General features: G+C 38.0%; 1 protein-coding gene and 2 long non-coding RNA genes across 7 annotated transcripts in view; 1 reads left to right on the plus strand and 2 right to left on the minus strand.

The window, feature by feature from the left end:
• On the minus strand, positions 1-11,982 carry LOC120596303 (uncharacterized). Its single transcript, XR_005651133.1, has 3 exons — positions 11,835-11,982; positions 10,894-10,988; positions 1-2,879 (listed from the first exon to the last, which is right to left on the minus strand). It is a non-coding gene; the product is annotated as an uncharacterized LOC120596303 (long non-coding RNA).
• On the plus strand, positions 11,899-16,968 carry MED18 (mediator complex subunit 18). Of its 4 annotated transcripts, none has more exons than XM_039854895.1 (3): positions 11,899-12,008; positions 12,741-12,880; positions 16,054-16,968. In XM_039854895.1, exons 2-3 carry the CDS (start codon positions 12,808-12,810, stop codon positions 16,605-16,607), a joined length of 627 nt encoding a protein of 208 aa, XP_039710829.1. In that variant the 5' UTR covers positions 11,899-12,008; positions 12,741-12,807; the 3' UTR covers positions 16,608-16,968. The 4 variants fall into 4 exon arrangements, with proteins under 4 accessions (XP_039710829.1, XP_039710827.1, XP_039710826.1 ...); XM_039854893.1 differs by having other exon boundaries at positions 11,957-12,080; XM_039854892.1 differs by having other exon boundaries at positions 11,991-12,150.
• The window catches only part of LOC120596300 (uncharacterized), a 20,557-nt gene continuing 16,255 nt past the window's right edge, over positions 15,299-19,600 (minus strand). Inside the window, exon 3 of one of the 2 annotated variants that reach the window (XR_005651131.1) lies at positions 15,299-16,574. This is a non-coding gene — a long non-coding RNA (uncharacterized LOC120596300). Of the gene's footprint in view, positions 16,832-19,600 lie in introns of both variants that reach the window. The other variant, XR_005651132.1, reaches the window with a different exon arrangement.

A 19,600-nucleotide genomic window follows, 5' to 3' on the forward strand; every position in this document is an offset into this window, starting at 1 on the left:
ATTAATTTTAATTTTTAATTAAAAAAATATTCACTGGGCCTTTATACATTAGAACCCATACAGCAAGGGCTGCTGAGCTGCTGACCTTGGGAGAAGCTGAAGCACTGTCTTTTCTCCAGCATGTGGTCAGATGCCAGGGTCAGTAGAGCATGCTCAGTACTCACCAAGTCCTCAGGAAGCCCCTGCTCTCTGCCCTGGTGTGGGTAGAATTTGTCCTTTTCTGAATCAGGGCCTTTTTGGGTGTAAGTAACAGAAACATGCCAAGCTTTAGGCTAAAAAGGGAAATCTATTTTGAAGATACAAAAAGTTCAGCTGAGCAGTGCAAAAGACTGACACTAAGAAATGGGAAGGTCTTCAGATCCAACCAGCCAATCTAGGGGCCAGTCCCATGGTGCAAGTGTGCTGCAGGCAAACAGAATAATTAAGATCTTATGCTCAGAAGCCCAATGATTTGGGATGAAATCCTGGTTCTACCACTTACAAACTGTGTGACCTTGGGCAAGTTACTTAACCTCAGTTTTCAGATCTTAAAATTGGGTTGATATGGGGAACTAAAGGAGTTAATATATGTAAAATGCTTTAAAATAGTGCCTGGCATGTAGCAAATGCTAAAGTTAGTTGTTATTATATTATTAATTATTATTATTCCAGAATTAAATTAGAAAGACACTTAAACAATAGCACACTGTCTGGCAAGTGTTCAATAAATGTTAGCTTTTAACAGAAACATACAGTTCTGGAGGCCAGAAGTGATAAATGAGTCTTGTGGAGCTAAAATCAAAGTGGCAGAATTGGTTCCTTCTGGAGGCTCCAGGGGAGACTTCGTTTCCTGGCCCTTCCAGCTTCTAGTGGCTGCTCACATTCCTTGGCTTACGGTCACATCACTCCAGTCTCTGCTTTTGTAGTTAGGTATTTCTCTATCTCCCTCTTATAAAGACACTTGTGATTACATTTAGAGCTCATCTCTCCATCTCAATATTCTTAACTTAATCACACATACAATCTCATTTACCATATAAGGTAACATTCACAGGTTCCAGAGACAAGGGCCTGGATATTTTGGGGGGCCAATTTTCAGTCTACCATACCCCTTAATTAGAAATGTCTCTTCCTCTTCTAATATAAGGAAATGGATCCTATAATCAGTACGATAGTAATGATACGACTGGCCTGAGGCATGTATATGTGACAGTTGTACTGGTTGCTTTTTCATCACTTTTGTCTAAGTGGGAAAGTGCCATTGCAATATATACCCTTAGCTCAAGAGGTGCAATTTCGGTTTGTAGTGGAAAAGGGGGCGTATTTCAGTACAGGATCCTAATAACAATTTATGAAGAGTTTTCTATATTCCAGGAAATTTATGTCTTTTAAATCTAAAAGACAATTTTATAAGGCGGGCATTCTATAGAATAAAGAAATTGAAACTTAGTGAGGGTAAACCACCTGCCCAAGGTCACAAGGACAATAAGCAGCAGTCTGAAGTCAGGGTCTGAACTCAGATCTGCATAAAGTGGACACCAAAAGTCCAGGCCCTGGCCACATCAAACTGCCTCATGAGAAACAGTAGCTCCCCAGCCTCTAACACATTCCCCTCTTCATGACATTGGCCCTGGACAGCTGTTAGACAAGAATAGCAACCTGGAGATGTTGTATACAACTTAGGAACCTCAGTTCAGTCATCTATGATGCCTCAGGGACCAGAGTTCACAATCTGTGCTTGGCACCCCCGTCAGGGCTTTGACGAGCAATGTGTTTGTTAGACACAATGTCCTTTCAAAGCCCAACCAAACAGCCCCAGCCTGCCTGCACTGACCAGCAGAACAGGCCCCCAGGCTGAGTCACTGCCCAGGTTGTTTCACAACCTGTTTGTGCACTGAGGTGGCAGAGGCAGGGAAGGTCATTATGGGTGGCTAATGTCTTCTTGAACTCCTGGATAGAAAGGTGGATCCCACTGACAGGTGCAAGGAGAGCTTAGCTCATCCTGTGTCCACCCAATTCTCACCCAGAGGTTTCTTCAGTTTCTTCTAGGCTCTGTTGTTGACCTTAAGTATAATCCTGAACCAAGGGAAGTTTCAACAAACCTCAGTTCCTCATCTGTAAAGTGGGAAATGTATGCATGTTTAAATTATTGTATATTCTACATGTACTATATAATTTAATATTTATAGCAAATCAGTAAGGTAGATGCTATTAATTCATTTTACAAATGCGGATACTGAACATCAGAGATAGATCACATAACTAGCTAGTTCACGGTCAAGAATCGACCCCAAGTCTGTGTGGCTAAAGAGCTTGGGTTCAGAGGAAATAGCAAAAGTCTGGCCACTATTCCTTGTTCTATGCTGAGTTATTTAAGTCCCTTCTGCTACTTGGACTTTGGTTTCCTCATCCATTCTGTGGGCTAATGAGTCTGAAAGCTCACTTTTAAGTCTATGATCTATGATTTCATGTCAGAAGGTCTTTCCCTACATCACCCCTTGGGCATGGTCTCTATTCCCTGTACAGCCCACTCTTGCCTCTTCTTGGGGAAGAGCAGACAACAGTGATGAAGAATTCTTCTAACTTGGAGATATCTCAGAAAGTCTCAGCTCTTGCTTATAATTTTTTCATGACTTCAATTGACTCATGTCCTCATCTGTAAAATTGGGATGACCATAATACCAGCAATCCCGTCGCAGTACATACCACTGTGCTAGGTGTGTCATATGCAGTTCCTTTTATCTTCATAATGGCCATAGGAGAGGATGTCACTGCTTGAGGTTATCTGGCTTATAGGAGATGGAGTTGGCATTTCAGCCTAGGTGGGGAACGTCTGCCTCTTTGTCCTTTGCCGCATTGCCCCTCCTCATATCTCTTACTTCTGATGGTGGGAGAATGAACTGAAATGAATGAAAAGTACTTGGTGAACTGAAGAATTGCTGTGCATATGTGAACTATTAAGAGTTATTATTAGTTCGCTTTTCCCCACTGTAGTGGGAGTTGGGTTCTGAGTCTTCAATCATTATTGCATCTGCAAATAATGCCAGGATAGGGCTTTCTATGGGTTCTTGATACATAATTGCCTACTGATAGAATTCTATTCACAAGGACTAAGGAGTGGGATCAGTTAACAATACTTTGGCCAAGCAGGAAAGACAGCAATGTTGGGAATTAACTCCCTGGTCGACTTGGTCATTACCGAAGACCCCCGGGCCCATTTCCTCTTTTATTTATTCTCAGTGTTTCTCTGCTGTTATGATTTTTATCACAGTTACATTCTCACTCTTTTAAATGGGGAGAGAGAACCCTAGGAACAAGTGGAAAAGCCAGTCAAACACAATTCCTTATCAGTTCCCCCATTCTGACCTCCATTCTCACTTCTTCCCCAATTGGGGTTTCACAGAGGTCACGCATCTGTCCTATCAACCCTGACAGACTCATCTTCCAGCAGGGCTTTTCCTAGATTTACATATTTGACTGGGTGTTCTGTTCCATTCACTCTTCTCTCCTTTCTGATGGGGTTAATTCTCTCTCTTATTCTGTTTTTTAATTTACCAGTATTTACTGTGTGCCAAACCCTGTGCTTAGAGTTGCAGTGACTTGCCATTTTTCAAAGTGAAGAAAGTAATTTTTTACTAAATGTTAGAATTTTTTTCTAAAAAATTAGAATTTCTTATAATGAGCATGTACTGATCTTGTAACCAGAAAAAATTATAATTTTTTTCATTATTTCAATCAACTTTATTTACATACAATTAAAATTAAAATACAATTTAAATGTATAGCTTGATGAGTTTTGACAAATATACATATTTGAGTGACCACCACAATCAAGATATAGAATATTTTCATTTTCCCCAAACATCCCTTATGTCCCTTTGCAATCAGTCCTTCTCATTCTTTACTTCAGGCAAGTGGAGATCTAAATGCTTCCACTATAGATTAGTTTTGTCTGTTCTAGAATGTCCTATAAATGAAATCATGAATTATATATATTCTTTGTGTCCAGCTTCTTTTACTTAGAATGTTTTTTAGATTCAATTATCTTGTTGCCTATCTCAGTAGTTCTTTTTTATTTTTTATAGTATTCCATTATATGAATCTATCACTATTTATCTATTGATGGACATTTGCTTTGTTTTAAGTTTGTTTGTTTGTTTTTTAAGTAACATGCTCATAGAAATTTTGTAAAATAGAGATAGGTAGAGGGAAAATAATCTCTGGTCTCATTAACCAAACAAAGACATTTATTGTTAGCATCATAGTGTTTTTGTTTTTTCACCTCTGTGCACAGATGTTTTGGAAACTACATATAGCTAAAATCATATTGTACATATGACTTTGTAACTGTCTTTTTTAGTTGACATCATAAGTATTTTTCACATTATTTCTTTTGTAACTATTTCAATGCTATATAATATTTTATTACTAAAATGTAGGCTTTGTCAGAGGAGGGATTTAGGCTGTCTTACTTATTCTTATAGCATTGCTTTGCTATGTTTATATAGAGATATATCAATTCTCCTTAAAATTTTCTTTTCATTAGTCCTCTTTTCAACATTTATGTCCTGCCTCTTCAACCAAGCTATTTGAAGGCAGTGTCTGAAACAGCTATTACATGCTAAACACATTGTATATATCATCTACACTCTTCACAGCAATTCTGTCAAGTAGAAAATCTCCCTGTTTTACAGATTAAGAAACAGAATCAGAGAAATTTAGTGACTAGCTCAAGGCCACACACCAGTATGTAGCTGAATCTAGATGTGATCCATGTTTGTTTGTTCGTTTTTAACCAATGTTTAATAGAGTCTAGTTGCCACAATAATATTGGAAATAGTTAAAAATTTTTACCGACACTTGCTATGTGCCAAGTGTATCAGTTAACTCTCATAATAACCTTAGAGGGAAGTACTAGCATTCTCTCCATTGGAGAGATGAGGACGTGAGGTTCACAGAGGCAAAGTAACTCACCCAAGTTTACATGGCTAGACAGTGAGAGGATTTTAACTTAAGCAGTCTGATTCCATGGCCCATCTTAAATCCTAAGCACTAGTGTGTTAACTCATGCCCTTCTGTTTCTCCACAGAGTCTCCTTGGTCACCTTCATCTCCTCTGGACTATACAAAGGTTCTCCCCAGGAAATGTTTGAGTCGATAGTGTAGATGATGGCATATGACCCTCTGGCCCAAGGAAGGGGTTAATAATGATGAAGGAGATCAGAAACAAACCCTCTTATTTCCAAAGATACCACATGACAGACTCATAGTTCTTGCAGCTGTGAGACTGGAAGAACAGCACCTGCTTCAGAAGGCTGGTATGAGGAGTAAATGAGTGATCCAGATTCACAGAATGTGCTTACCCCAGAGCCTGGGAGAGTACTCAGTAAGCATGCACTGAAGGGGAGCTGTCAAAGGGCCTCCATCTAGGAAATTTGAAACCCAGTGGGTTAATTATCCTCAGACAGAAAACAACACTGACTTCCCCAGACAGACCTGGGAGGGGAAAAACCCAAACAGACAGTTACAGTTCAGCTAAAACACAGCTAATCGTTAATCTTTTATAGATATGTGTAATATATTAACTATTATAGCTATCCCCTCGAGGCACCTCAACACCTGGTCAACCAGAGGCTGGGGTTGGGTTGGCTGGGCTAAGTAAAAAGGAGCAAGTAAATAGGTCAATTATCTGTCTGCAATAGACTTTCTTAGGTCCCCACCTTGAGATTAAGAGGATGAAATGGCTGATGCTGCCTGTCATATGGGGTGGGGTAGGGAGATGAACACTTGAGTCAGCAGCCAGTGAAGAATACTAGGCACAAAATAAATAGGGATGTCTTTCTTACCTGTCTCTCAGCAAACCAAACTCCTTAAGAGAAAATATTGTATCATTTATTATTTGTCATTGGATGTTTGCTCTTGGTGGTTACTATTAATAATGATGCTGTCATTTTTATAATAGGAAAAAAGTACAAAGGTGAAGAATTACTAAAACTAGGTGTCTCTATGAATTATGAAATCATAAGTTTCAACTACTATATTTTTTTCAGCTCTAAAGTGTACTTTGTATCCATGTTTATTACGCTTTGTCTTATAATACATACATACATGTATATGGAGGTGTTTCTCAATTGCCTGAAACTTTGTTATTAAGGAAATGCTGTGACTTAGAGTGGCTAGTGCCTAAGAATCGAGGCAATGTAATAGTTCAGTCTCCCACTGCAGGCAAGAATTCTTTCTACCATAATCTCTGCTTCAATATTTCCAATGGAAGGAAGTTTACTTCTCAACCAAGCAGTCCTTTCCATTACTGGACACCATCACTGTGATCAGTTGTTCCTTATATGAAGCTGCAATCTGTATCCCTGTAATTTCCACCCAACATTTCTAGTCCTGTCCTCTGGAACTATACAAAATAAGTCAAATTTTTCTTAGGAGGTGGAGTGGCTTAGGACAGTAAGCAAATTCTCTGGAGGCAGACACATGAGGGTTTTAATCCTGATGCTACCAGTTATTAGCAAGTAACTTAACTTCTGTTCCCTCATTTGTTAAGTGGGTTAAAGTACCTATCCTTGTGAAATTTAAATAAGACAAAGATGTATAAAATATCTGGCACCCGATGCTCACTACATGTAAGATACTCCCCTCTTTCTCTCCACTCTCTCCTTGTTGGCTTTGTCGTAATTTTACATACTTGAAGATAGATGTATGTCACACCCTTCTCAAGTCTTTTCCAAATTAAACATTCCTCAGTTCCTAAACCATTCTCCTAATAATAACTCTGATTCATTGTATATCTACAACATTCAGTATGTGCCAGATACTGAATGAAAGGCCCAAGAAGTTAAATAACTTGCCTAGGGCCATATAAGCAGTGGCTAGGATTCAAACCTAGATCTATCTGGCTTTAAATGCACAGCAGTGCTGTCCAATAGAAATATAATGTTAACCGCATATATAATTTTAAATATTTTAGTAGCCACATTAAAAAGGGTAATAAGAAACAGGTGAAATTAAATTATAAAGGTATTTTATTAAACCTCAAATATCCGAAATTCATTTCAACATGTAATCAATGTAAAAAATTATTAGGATATTTCACATTCCTTTTTTTCATAGTAAGTCTTCAAAATCCAGCATGTATCTTATAGCATATCTTAATTCAAACTAATCCATTTCAAATGGTTAATAACTACATATGGCTTGTGGCTGCCATATTCAATAGCACATACTTAAAGCTGCAGTGTCCCTGGAATTTAAGGACTTAGATTCCTCCCTTGAAGCCAGTGCTAACTAAATATAAGAGACCAACAAAATAATTTAATAACCCCTCTGCTAACCTCTGCTCTCTACCAATGATTCAACAAAAACAGTATTTATCAAGTGCCTACACTGTCAGGTATCATTCCAGGTGCTAGGGATATTACAGTGAATAAGACAAAGCCCCTGCTTTCATGGAGCTTATGATGGTGGTGAAGGGAGAGATAAATCAGTAAGTAGGCAGTGTGTCACCTAATCAAATGTGCTGTGAAGAAAAATACAGCAAGGTAAGAGGGTCGGGGACAGGGCAGATAGTGGATTGCAATTTGAAATAGGTGGTCAGGGAAGGCCTCTCTAATAAAGAGTTGAGCAGAGACCAGAAGGAAGCAAGGGAGTGAATCCTGCAGTTCAGTGGAAAAGGAGGAGTTCCAGGCAGACTATACAACAATTACAAAATACTTAAAAGCACTCGTGACATGTTCAAGTAGGAGCAATGAAAACAGCATAGCTAGAGCTGAGTGGATAGGGAGTGGGCAGGCACAGATGGGGATGGTTGGAATATGGTCAAAGAGGAAACAGGTGATGGGGGGCAGATCACACAGGCATAATGAGGACTCCGGCTTTACTGAGTGGAGGAACAACATGAACTGATAAGGATACTGGAGATAATTAGGTTGAGAAGCAACGGTTCCACCTTTCTCATGGGGCTATGCATATAGGAAGTAGCCAATAAATGTCAGCTCATCCCTAGGGAAATATTAGTTTGGTACTCTAAGGTTGAGAGTCTAGCATTGCATATAATAGGAGGGTAGAGCTATCTTATTTCCAATAAGATCATTCCAGAAAGCTGAAAAAGGAATTGTCTATAAGTAAGGGGTGTCTTGTAATCCATATTGACTGTCAGCTGCCCTGATGAAGACTGGCCAAGAACTGGTCCTACTCTGAGAGCCCTGTCTAGTGATTGGCTGGGAATCATTAACATATGAACTTTTCTCCTCCTTTGCTGCCATTAATTGTAATGATGGGGAAATTCGCTGTGGAGAAAGAGCCCATGAATTCAGAAGAAAGCACAGGAAAGAGGCGTGATATCAGAAAGAACTGAATTTGAATTTGAGTTCTGCCATTTGGTGGCCATTTGGCTTTAGTTAAGTCACTTCTCTGAACTTCTTTCTCCTCTGTCAAGTGGAGATGGTAATAACTTCCTTTTAGCAGTATTTGGCATATTTATACACATATGGTGTAAAGTTGCTGGTTTGTAGCACCTGTTCAATAATTGGTAGCTATTGTGATGTGTTCACCAAAATTTTGACAACCTACTACATGTAAAGCACACTGCTGTGGACTGAATGTTTGTGTTCCCTCCTCCCCCCAAATTCATACGTTGAAACCCTGCTCCCCAATGTGATAGTATGAGGAGGTGGGGCCTATAGGAGGTGAATAGGATTAAATAAGGTCATGAGGGAAGTGCCCTCACTAATGGGATTAGTGCTCTTATAAAACTCCTGAGTTTGCTTTGCTTTGCTCTTCACCATGTGAGGACACAAGAAGTCGGCAATCTGCAATGCAGAAGAGGGCTGTCACTAGAACCTGACCATGCTGTCACCCTAATCTCAGACTTCTGGCCTCCAGAACTGTGAAAAATAAATTTGCTATTTAAAAGCTACCCACTTTATGGCATTTTGTTGTAAGAGCCCAAGCTAAGACATATGTAAATAAAGAAAATACATGATTTCCTCCTTTCAAGTTGTTTATATCCAGGGAAATGAGACATGCACAAAATATATTCAATAAGACATAATGTACTTGCTCAAATGAGAGATATAAAATATAATAATAATAATAGTTACCACTCGTTACTTAAATAAGCCAGTTACTATGCTTTTTCATAAACGTCTCATTTTATTTTTGCAAACTCCACCTTAGAACGTTTTGTTTTTTATCTCTATTTTACAAAAAGAAGGAAGCTGAGGCTCAGAGCAGGGAAGTGAATTGCCCAAGGTTGCACAGCTGGGCAGTGGCAGAGGACAGAAGTGAGCCCCATTCTAAGCTACGGACCTCACATCCTTATCAGAAAAACTCATCCCTGAAACTCCTAGTCCTTACTCAAATTTTACCACATTGTTCATTCATTTCTGTCCATCTTTTTTTTTAGCTTAACCCTACCTCACAATGCCAGCTAAAATTTGAGTAAATACTGTAGTACCTCAAAGGACTCATGATTCACTGAACTTTACATTCTGAACTTAGTGTCTATATAGAAAAGGAGAGGCCAAGGAATTTAACGACCTCCTCCAATCATTACAGCACTGAGAGCTTGTCACTCTGCCCAATAATGTGAACCACCAGCCTGATCAAGAGGCACATCCTAAGCTCTGGGGTATGTGCAGCCCCAATAAATGTCAGAGTCCTATGCAAGGTCCAGTTCTTAGCCATCTTCTCTTCCTATTCTGCACACATCTTTCAGGGTGATCTCATTTATTCTCATACCTTCAGCTACTTCTTTGAAGCCCTTACTCTGAAATCTCTACTTCTAGCCCAGCTCTCTCCCACCTGAACTCTGGCTGTGCACTGTCACTTGGGTGTTCCATAAGCACCTCATGCTCAGTGTATCTACATATGAACTCATCTTTCCCACCTCACCCACAATGCTTTGTTTCTTAGCTAAAAGCACTACCATAGCCACCCAAGGTAGAAACATTTGTGACTCCTCCCTGTCTTTACCTCTAGTTACTCATCAGATCATTTTCTATTATATTTTTAAAATCTATCTTTTCTTCTGCAATTACCTCTCAGCTGAAGTTGTGCCAAAGCTCCTATCTGGTCTTTCTCCATGCCCTCCTTTCCCAGGCTTTTCTCCACACTGCAGCCAGAGTGATCTTTTTAAAGTTCATCAGTGCTTTGGTCTGACATGCAAAGTCCTCCAGGATCTGCGCCTGACTCCTTCTCCAGACTCATTTCTTACCACTCCTAGCCTCAGATTCTATATCATAATTCTATTTAACTTAGTGCCCTTTTGCACGTGTTGTTCCCATTATCTTGAATTCTCTTTCCTCCCTTCTTTATCTGGCTGACACCTATTGTTCCTTCAAGTTAATTTGGGCATTAATTACTTTTCCAGGAATCCTTCTCTGATACCCCTAAGAAGGATCAAGTGTCCTGATTGCTTCCAAAGCAGTTGAGCTATTTATGTCCCATCACCCTATTGAATTGAATCACATGGTACTGCCTGTTTAATTCTGATTGCCACAACTCGTCCAGAAACTCGAGAGCACAGATAAAGTAAACAGCTAACAGAATGTCTAGAACACAACAGACTTTAAAGAAATGTTAAATAAAAAGAAAAATGAATGGGAAGTAGTATATGTTACAGCAAGGAACTAGAGTTATAAGTGGCAGTTCTGTTTAGTAATTAAGAGTGTGGGTTCTGAAGTCAACAGTTTAGATTTGTATCCCCCTGCCTTTCCACTCGCTTGCATGTTATTTAACTTCTTGTTGCCTAAGTTTTCCCATCTTTAAAATTACAGTAATAATTGTACTTGGGTCCTAGGGCTGCTGTGAAGATCAAATTTAAAAATTTTGTCATTTTAATGAAGAGGCAATACATATATACAATGGACTATTACTCAGCCATACAAAAAGAATGAAATCTTGCCACCTGCAACAACATGGATGGACCACGAGGGTATTGTGCCGAGTGGAGTAAGTCCGACAGAGACGGATAAATGCCATGACTTCGCTTACATGTGGAATCTAAAGAACAAAATAAACAAAACAGAAACAAACTCATACATGCACAGAGAACATTTTGAGGGTTGCCAGATGGGAGGAGGTTTGGGACGGTGAATGAAAAAAAGGAAGAGATTAAAAAGCAAAAAGCAGTTATAAAATAGGCATAGGGATATAAAGTATAGCATAAGGAATATAGTCAATATTATAATAATAACTATGTATGGTGTCAGACAGTACTAGCTTTATCAGCGGGATCACTTCATAACTGATAAAAATGTCTAATTGCTGTTATACACCTAGAACTAATATAATATTGTATGCCAACTATAACTGAAAAGTGAATTATTTAAATTTTTTTTGATATTCTGCTTATGAATTTTTTTTTGTAAATTTGTAAATCATTGCATTAAAATATCATTTATCTTACTGAGTTTTTCTGTCCCTTTTTAAAATTTTTGTTCCAGGCGAGTGCCTCATTCACTTAACTTAGTCCCCACTTTGTCAGCACCTTACACACCTGACACATAAGCAGGGTTCAATAAATACTCATTGAACTTACTTATTTCCTTATATTTTTAAATTTAAGTAAAATATACACAGTAAACAAATATTACGCGTATTGCTGAACTCCTTGTTCAGAACATTATGCTAAACAGTAAAGGGTGACTTTCCTTTTCAAATCGGGTACCTAATAAAAAGAAGTCTTTTATAGATCTCTTTTTTTTCCGTGCAGCTCTTTTCCCCGGGCTCTCTCCTCCCCTGTCAGTTCCAACTGACAAATTTCCTAGACAAAAATATCTTCAGGTGGTCGCATTTGAAAAAACAATATTTTCCTGAAGGACAGTCTTTGATGTCAAGGGCCCCCACCTCCTGTAACTTTCAGAAGAGCGCTTCAAAGGAGGCCGCCATCTTCCAAACAGCGGTACCGCATCTCGCGCATGCGTTTCTGCTTGTCAGAGAAAGAGCTATTTTTAAGCCCTCTCGGCATCCTTACGTTGCGGAGCGTTGGTGACGTAGGCTTCTTGCCGGAAGCAAGAAGAGGTAGAAGTGTTACACTGCTCTGGGTGATTTAACTTTAGGGCTGGGGGCTAATTGCTGCTCAAAAGCTCCGAGGTGCGTGAGTGGACCAAATTCTCCGCTTTGCGAGAAGAAGTTAGGGCGCGCGCGGAGGTTTGTTTTTAGTGTAAGTGGGCACGTGTTCTCGCTGCCGGTTTAGGAGGACCTAAACCATCATCTTACCTTCACGCTTTTCCTGGCTCACTTTAAAACACTTTTTTTCAGAAAAGCGAAACGCCTAGAATTTAGTCCGATACAGGCTCTGCCACCGACTTGCTGTGTGTCCTTGGGGTCCTCATCACTTCTCAATATCCTTATCTAGAAATTGAAGGGTAGACAAGTTTCTTAAGTCACCACTCAGTTCTGAGTGTTATTGCATGGCTATTATGTTACCTGAGTCAGAAAGCCTTGGGGGTTAAATATCGTTGACTCCATTTTATAAGAAAGACGTTGAGTCCCAGGGTGAGAGATTTGATGACTTCCTTAAGATTGAACAGAAAACATTTAGAGGTTTCAGACCTTGAAACTAGAAGATAATGTTGTAATTCCATGATGAGGTCTCCTTTGTGTATTTCTGTATCATTAGTTTCTGAAACTAGCCTATAGCAGTTAGTCAAAAAATATTGAATGGACCAATGAATCTTGAGGTCAAGGCCAAGGACACAAGCAGATCTGGTGCCTCTATCTTTTGATATATTAAGTGTAATTCTTCTCCAGGTGTATCCTGTGCTTGATTGGGGACCCTGAATCCAGTCTGTTAAGTTCTTCAACTTAATTAGACGCCATGGAGGCACCTCCTGTCACCATGATGCCTGTCACCGGGGGCACCATAAACATGATGGAGTACCTGCTGCAGGGTAAGTGAACCACGGAGCTTGGATTACCTGTTTTCCTCTTTTTTCTATTGGTCTGTGGAGCTGAGAGGCTGTTATACAAAGGCAGCCAGTATAACTTCTGGCACCCAATAGACAACAAGTTAAATTTTTACTTTTACTTTTAATTATGGTCACAAACACATAACATTAAATTTTACCATCTTAAACATTTTTAAGTGTACATTCAGTAATGTTATGTATATTCACATCGTTGTATAGCCGATCTCTAGAACTTTTTCGTTTTGCAAAACTGAAGTGCTACACCCATTAAAAACTAATTCTCCTTTCTCCTGCCTCTGCCTTTGGCAACTACATTCTGATTTCGACTACTTTAGATACTTCATATGAGTGGAATCATATAACTTTTGTCTTTTTATGACTGGCTTATTTCACTTAGCATAATGTACTCAGGGTTCATCCATATTGTAGCACACAACAAGATCCCCTTTTTTAAAGCTGAATAATGTTCTATTATATATATATACACACACACCCCACATTTCTGTATCTTTTCATCTGTCAGTGGACATTTGGTTTGCTTTTACCTCTTGGTTATTGTGAATAATGCTGCAGTCAGTATGGATATGCAAATATCTCTTCAGATCCTGCTTTGAATTCTTCTGGATATATATCCAGAAGTGAGATTACTAGAGCATACGGTAATTCTATGATACTGTTATTAGCTCCATCTTATAGATCAGGAAGCACAGGTAAAATAACTTTCCCAGGTGAGAAAACTCAAGACCCAGAAAGGGTAACAATTTTCAGGAGGTCATATAATGTTTAGTGAAAGAGTTTAGGCTTCAATTCAGATCATTCATAGTATCTTCATGTGAACAAAATAGGATTATTCACTTTTATTCCTCAAGCTGCTCCCTCCTTTAGTCATTTCTCATTTCAGTTAGTGCCATTTTCATTCACCAGTTGCTAAAGCCAAGCATTCAGGAGTCAATCTCCATTTTTTACTTTACCCCATATCTAGTCCATTTCTAAGACCTAGTCATTTTACTTCCCAATTATATATTTTAAATATGTCTTTTCTCCACCTGAATCCCTTAACTACTTTAGCAACCTCATACTTAATACATTGCTTCCACTTTTGATCATGTCTCTTCTCACACAATAGCTAGTAATCTTTTTAAAAAATTGTTTTATTATTAAAAAATTCAGACATAAAGAAAATAGAGACTAATATAGTGGACACTCCATTTCTATCATTTAGATTCCAGTTTCTATCATTTTGCCATATTTGCTGCTGCTTTTTTCTTTTATCATTTTTAAAGAAAATTTTAGATCTCATAACATTTTACCCCTGTGCACTTCAGTACACATCGCTGAAAAAAGGATATTTTCCTTCACAACCCCAATACCATCATTATTGTTTTTAAAAATTCTATATTAATATCATCTACTACCTAGTCCATATTCAAAAGTTTCCCCTCAATTATCCCAAAAATGTGTTTTGTAACCAGTATACAATCAAGTTTCATGGATTATATTTGATAATTGTGTCTCTTAAGTCTCTTTTAATTTGGACCAGTCTACCCTCACCCCCACTTTTTTTTCCCATGACCATGTCTTATTGAAGAGTCTATACCAGTTTCTCTGGAATGATCTTTTTAAAATGTAAATCTATTTATGTCTTTTCCTATTGTGTGGAGAATAAAATATGGAGCTAATAGCTGCCCAATGACTTTAGAATAAAATACAAGGTCACTATATTAGTTTCTCTTTTCTTTATGTTTGTATATAAGGCCTACGTGCTTTGTCCTATGCCAAATCCTCATTTCATTCTCTTCTGTCTTGCTCACTACACTTCAGCCATACTCCTTGAATTCCCCGGGCCCTTTCCTGCTTCCGCGCTTTTGCATTTAACGATCCCTTTAACCCCAGTACTTTTTCTGGCTCTTCAAATAATCATCTCATTTTCATCCTTCCAGTCTCAGCTCAGTTGTCATTCCATTAGAGAGATCTTTTCTTGACTACTCTAAACCCTTTGAGAGGTCTCTTCTCCACCCCCATCAGTTGCTGTCTATCCCATCTGCCTTTGATTTCCTTGTATGTCTATTTGTTTACTTATTTTTTGCTTCCCCCACTAAACTGTAGTCTCTGTGAGGTCAGGGCCTCTTCTTAGCATAATGCCTGCCACAGCATTCAATAAGTATATGCTGAGTGAACCAACTCATAAAACTCATCAAATGTGAACAGACACATTTTTGACACTGTCCTGAATATAGGATACAATACATTGAATGTAGGACTTGTTCCTTGCTCCTATGATCTGTCCTATGATTGCTGGGACCTGATCTGTTGCTTTTCTTTCAACATTACCTATTTCCAAAAATTTAGTCAAGTGAGTCCCACTATCAGTATTTCCCATTGTTAAATAATATACTCTTATTTACTTTAACAGATTTATTCAATAAATATTTGAATATGTTCCTACCATTGGAATGTCAGCAATGGAGGAAGAAAGATGACTAAAACTCAATACATAATTAATATATTGAAGATTGACTAAAACATAGAGGTGATAATGCTAAAGAAAAATAAAACAGGGAAGAGGAGAGGTTGGAGGATGATATACTATTTTCTTTAGGGTGATCAGAAAGACCTCTCTGATAAAGTGACACTTGAGCAAACATCTGAAGAAAGTGACTGGTTGAGATATGCAGATATCTGAGAGAAGCATAGGGATTGAGGGAAGGGGTACTTTGTCAAATATTTGACATTTTCAGGAAAAAGCAGGAAGATCACTGTGGCTGGAGAGCATGATATAAGGGAGGATAGTGGAAGGAAATAATATTGGATGGGTAGCAGAGACCACAACATATAGGGCCTTATAGACAATGTTAAAGACTTTGGGATTTGTTCTGAATGACATGGGAAGCCACTGGTAGGTTCTGAGCAGAGGAGTGTCATTATCAGTTGTATAGAGAAAAAAGGAAAAATATCAACAGGTTGATTTAATGGAACACATAGAGATGAAGATGTCTCTGAGGCTTCCAAGTGGAGAAGTTGAGTGAACAGTTGTGTGAGTCTGTAGTCTGGATTTTTCACTTAAGTTTTTTTCTTTTCTTTTTTTTTTCAATCTTTTGCTAATTCCATTACCCAGAATGAAAGGTGGAATTCAACAGTGCTTTTTCTTTCTTCAGGAAGTGTTTTAGATCACAGTTTGGAAAGCCTCATCCACCGCCTTCGTGGTTTGTGTGACAACATGGAGCCTGAGACTTTCCTTGACCATGAGATGGTATTCCTCCTTAAGGGTCAGCAGGCCAGTCCATTTGTTCTAAGGGCCCGGCGCTCTATGGATAGGGCAGGGGCACCCTGGCATCTGCGCTACCTAGGACAGCCTGAAATGGGAGACAAGAACCGCCATGCTTTGGTGCGAAACTGCGTGGACATTGCAACATCTGAGAACCTCACTGACTTCCTGATGGAAATGGGCTTCCGCATGGACCATGAGTTTGTTGCCAAAGGACACTTGTTCCGTAAGGGCATCATGAAGATTATGGTGTACAAGATCTTCCGCATCCTTGTGCCAGGGAACACAGACAGCACTGAGGCCTTGTCACTCTCCTTTCTTGTGGAATTAAGTGTTGTTGCACCAGCTGGGCAGGACATGGTATCTGATGACATGAGGAACTTTGCGGAGCAGCTGAAACCTCTGGTTCACCTAGAGAAAATAGACCCCAAAAGGCTCATGTGACTAAGACAGTCTGTCCACAGTTTGGGCCTACCATCTGTTACAAAAAAGCAGACATTGTAAATGCCCCATTTCACCACTACTGGCCAAGCAGTCTTCTCCCAAGAAGGAGGACAGTGAAAACTTAATTGGTTCTTTTCATTGTTTTCCTCATGTGGCAAGTTTATTTTTGTATCAGCTTTTCTAAATTAAGGCACAAGAAAACGTGGAGAATCTGCATAATCCTTCTGCATAAAGAAAGAAATGGGTATAAATTAGCTTCTGGAAAAGAAAAATCTCTTAATCATTTTGCAATTTATGCATAAGATTTGTAAAATAAGACTGTGAGCTCATATTGTGTGGTAATAAAGGTTATGAAAAGAAATGTCTGTATTTCTGACTCTACCCCATTACCCTGCTAATTTGGGATGGATTCATACAAATCGGAGCAAAAAAGTGAGTTTTCAGTTTTAATTTTGATAGAGGTGATAGTTTTTACTTTTCATAAAAGTAGCATTTGTTGAAAAATTTTAAAATATAGACAAAAATAAAAATAACCTGTACTCTTATTATTCAAAGAGATGTACTATTTCTATTTTGGTATATATCCTTCTAGTATTTATTTTTGGAAATTTATATATATGATATAAAAATATTCTGTATATATTGGTTTGTAACCTCTTGTTTATTATTAACATCTTTCTAGGACATTAGGCTACTGTGTCCTATAAAAACAGAAGACTCATTTTTTGAGTTCTTATATGTATCAGTGCTATCCTGAGTGCCTTTGGTGTGTTCATTTAATCCTCACAACTGGCCCATTTTGTTAACAAGGAAACTGAAGTGCAGAGATTAATTAGCTGTTCCTGGGCTATACAGCTACTAATTAGCAGAGCCAGTATTTATTGAGAATTATAATTACTATTTGTATAACATCGTATGGATTTTCTATAATTTAATTGATTTTCCTACTTTGGGATTATTAGTTTGATCCCAATTGTTTGTTTTTATAAACAATCCTGCAGTGTTAGTGCTTTTAATTAAATCTTCATTGATATCTATGCCTATTTTTTAGGCTAAATTCCAGGGAACTACTGAGTCAAAGAGTCTGAGCTATTTTAAGACTTCTGCCATGCATTGTCAAATGCCTTCCAGAAATGTCCTGATTTTCTCTCCTACCAGCTGTAGTTGAGATTTCCAACACTTGCCAGAACCGAGTGTGACCCTGAAATCTTGTTTTTCCCATTTGATGATAAATGATAACTAGTGTTAATTTTCTTTTTAAAGTATTCATCAGTGAGGTTTAAATTTTTTATGTTTATTGGACATTTTTCTCTTACGTAAATTCCCTTCATTGTTTATTTTTATTAATTTGTAAGGAGATTTTATAGAATTTTTCTCATTTATCATTTGACTTTCAATAGATTTTTTTTTTTAAGTGACAGTTCTTAGTGGGATATATATTGGCTTTTAATACTTAAAGAGTTTTCATATACTGGAGAGAGTTTGGCTTGCTAAAATAAAAAATAGGTTACTCAAAACTTTCATTTTCTTCTGGAACCTCCACTTAGATAACGCCCCCAGTTGAGCTGCATTTGGACAAATTATACTTCTCTTTGGACCTCAGTTTGCCACTGTTAGGATGCCTTGAACTACAAGTAATAGAAAGCCTATCCAAAGCTGCCTTAAACAGTAAAGATGGTATCTCATCTAATGATAAGTTCTAAGATGGGGTGTTTGCCAAATTGGTTAACTAGCTCATCATTTCTCTGGCTCTAAGATCCTTTTCTTGGCTTTCCCCTGAATGTTGTCGAGATAGCTTTCCCCCCATCAGTTGAAGATTGCGTAAGTTGGTAAATCTTGTTTCTTTCACAGTGTATCGGTATAATGACTCCAGCAAAGTCTTTTCTTGTTTTGTACTCCTCCCCTTTATTCCTAAACTCTATTTTCATTCCCTCTATCCTATAAGCACCCATTCTGATATGTTCAATGTATGTCTTTGGTGCCCGTCTTGTAAAACATGTAGAGTTATGTGAATATGTTCAATTCACATAGGTGATATTGTGCTATAAATGTTCCTTTTTAAAATGAACATTGCTTTTGTGAATGCCCTTATCGCTATATATGAACCTAACTCATAACTTCCAACTCGCATATACTCTCATATTAACAGTAATGTTAACACTTAAATAGTGCTTAACTCTGTGGCAGGTACTTTAAATATTTTAACTTAGGTACTTCTCTCAAATTTTCTACTTCCGTTCTTCAAAGTCAGAACTAGTAATTGGTGTAGGCTGAATTTCAACTCAGGCAGTCTAGCTCCAGAATCTAGGCATATAAATGCTGTTTTACTCATTTAGTCACGATAGAAACCTAGATTACCTTCACCTCTCTATTACCATAAAAAATGCTAAAATAAGCAAATTTGTAAATTGATGTGAATATTCCCTTGAGCTATCTATCTACAGGCATGTTGAATTTTGCTAAATATTGCCAGATTGCTTTTCAGAATGATTGTAGTATTCACATTCCTATAGCCAGTGCACAAGAACTCATCCACATCATCACCAGTCTTTGGCGTTATACATCTTCTTAATTTTTGCCAGTTTGATGGATGGAAAGTGGCAGCTCTTGATTTTTTGTTTGTTTGTTTTTTATTGTGGTATAATTGACATACAATATAATATTGGTTTCAGGTTACAGCATCGTGATCCAGCATTTGTATGCATCGCACGATGATCATAAGTCTAGTTATCCTGTCACCATATAAAGTTAATACAATATTGACTATTGTCCTTATGCTGTACATTATATCCCCATGACTTAATTCATTTTAAAACTGGAATTTGTTTTTGATCCCCTTTACTCTTGATCCCCTTTACCCATTTCACCTACCCCAAAGCTCTTGGTTGTTTTGATTTGCATTTCTCTGATTATAAATTAAATTTGAGCCCTTTTAAAAAAATTTTTTTGAGCCCTTTTTTTATGTGCTTTTTTGTATATGAAATTGTATAGAC

Source organism: Pteropus medius, unplaced genomic scaffold (genome assembly GCF_902729225.1).
Source record: "Pteropus medius unplaced genomic scaffold, Ma_sr-lr_union100, whole genome shotgun sequence".
Classification (NCBI taxonomy): Eukaryota; Metazoa; Chordata; class Mammalia; order Chiroptera; family Pteropodidae; genus Pteropus; species Pteropus medius.

Excerpts from the sequence above, each read along its gene's own strand:
- MED18 (XM_039854895.1), top strand. The coding sequence starts at position 12,808 with ATGGAGGCACCTCCTGTCACCATGATGCCTGTCACCGGGGGCACCATA. Across the intron at positions 12,881-16,053 it reads GATGGAGTACCTGCTGCAGG|GAAGTGTTTTAGATCACAGT; the intron begins GTAAGTGAACCA and ends TTCTTTCTTCAG.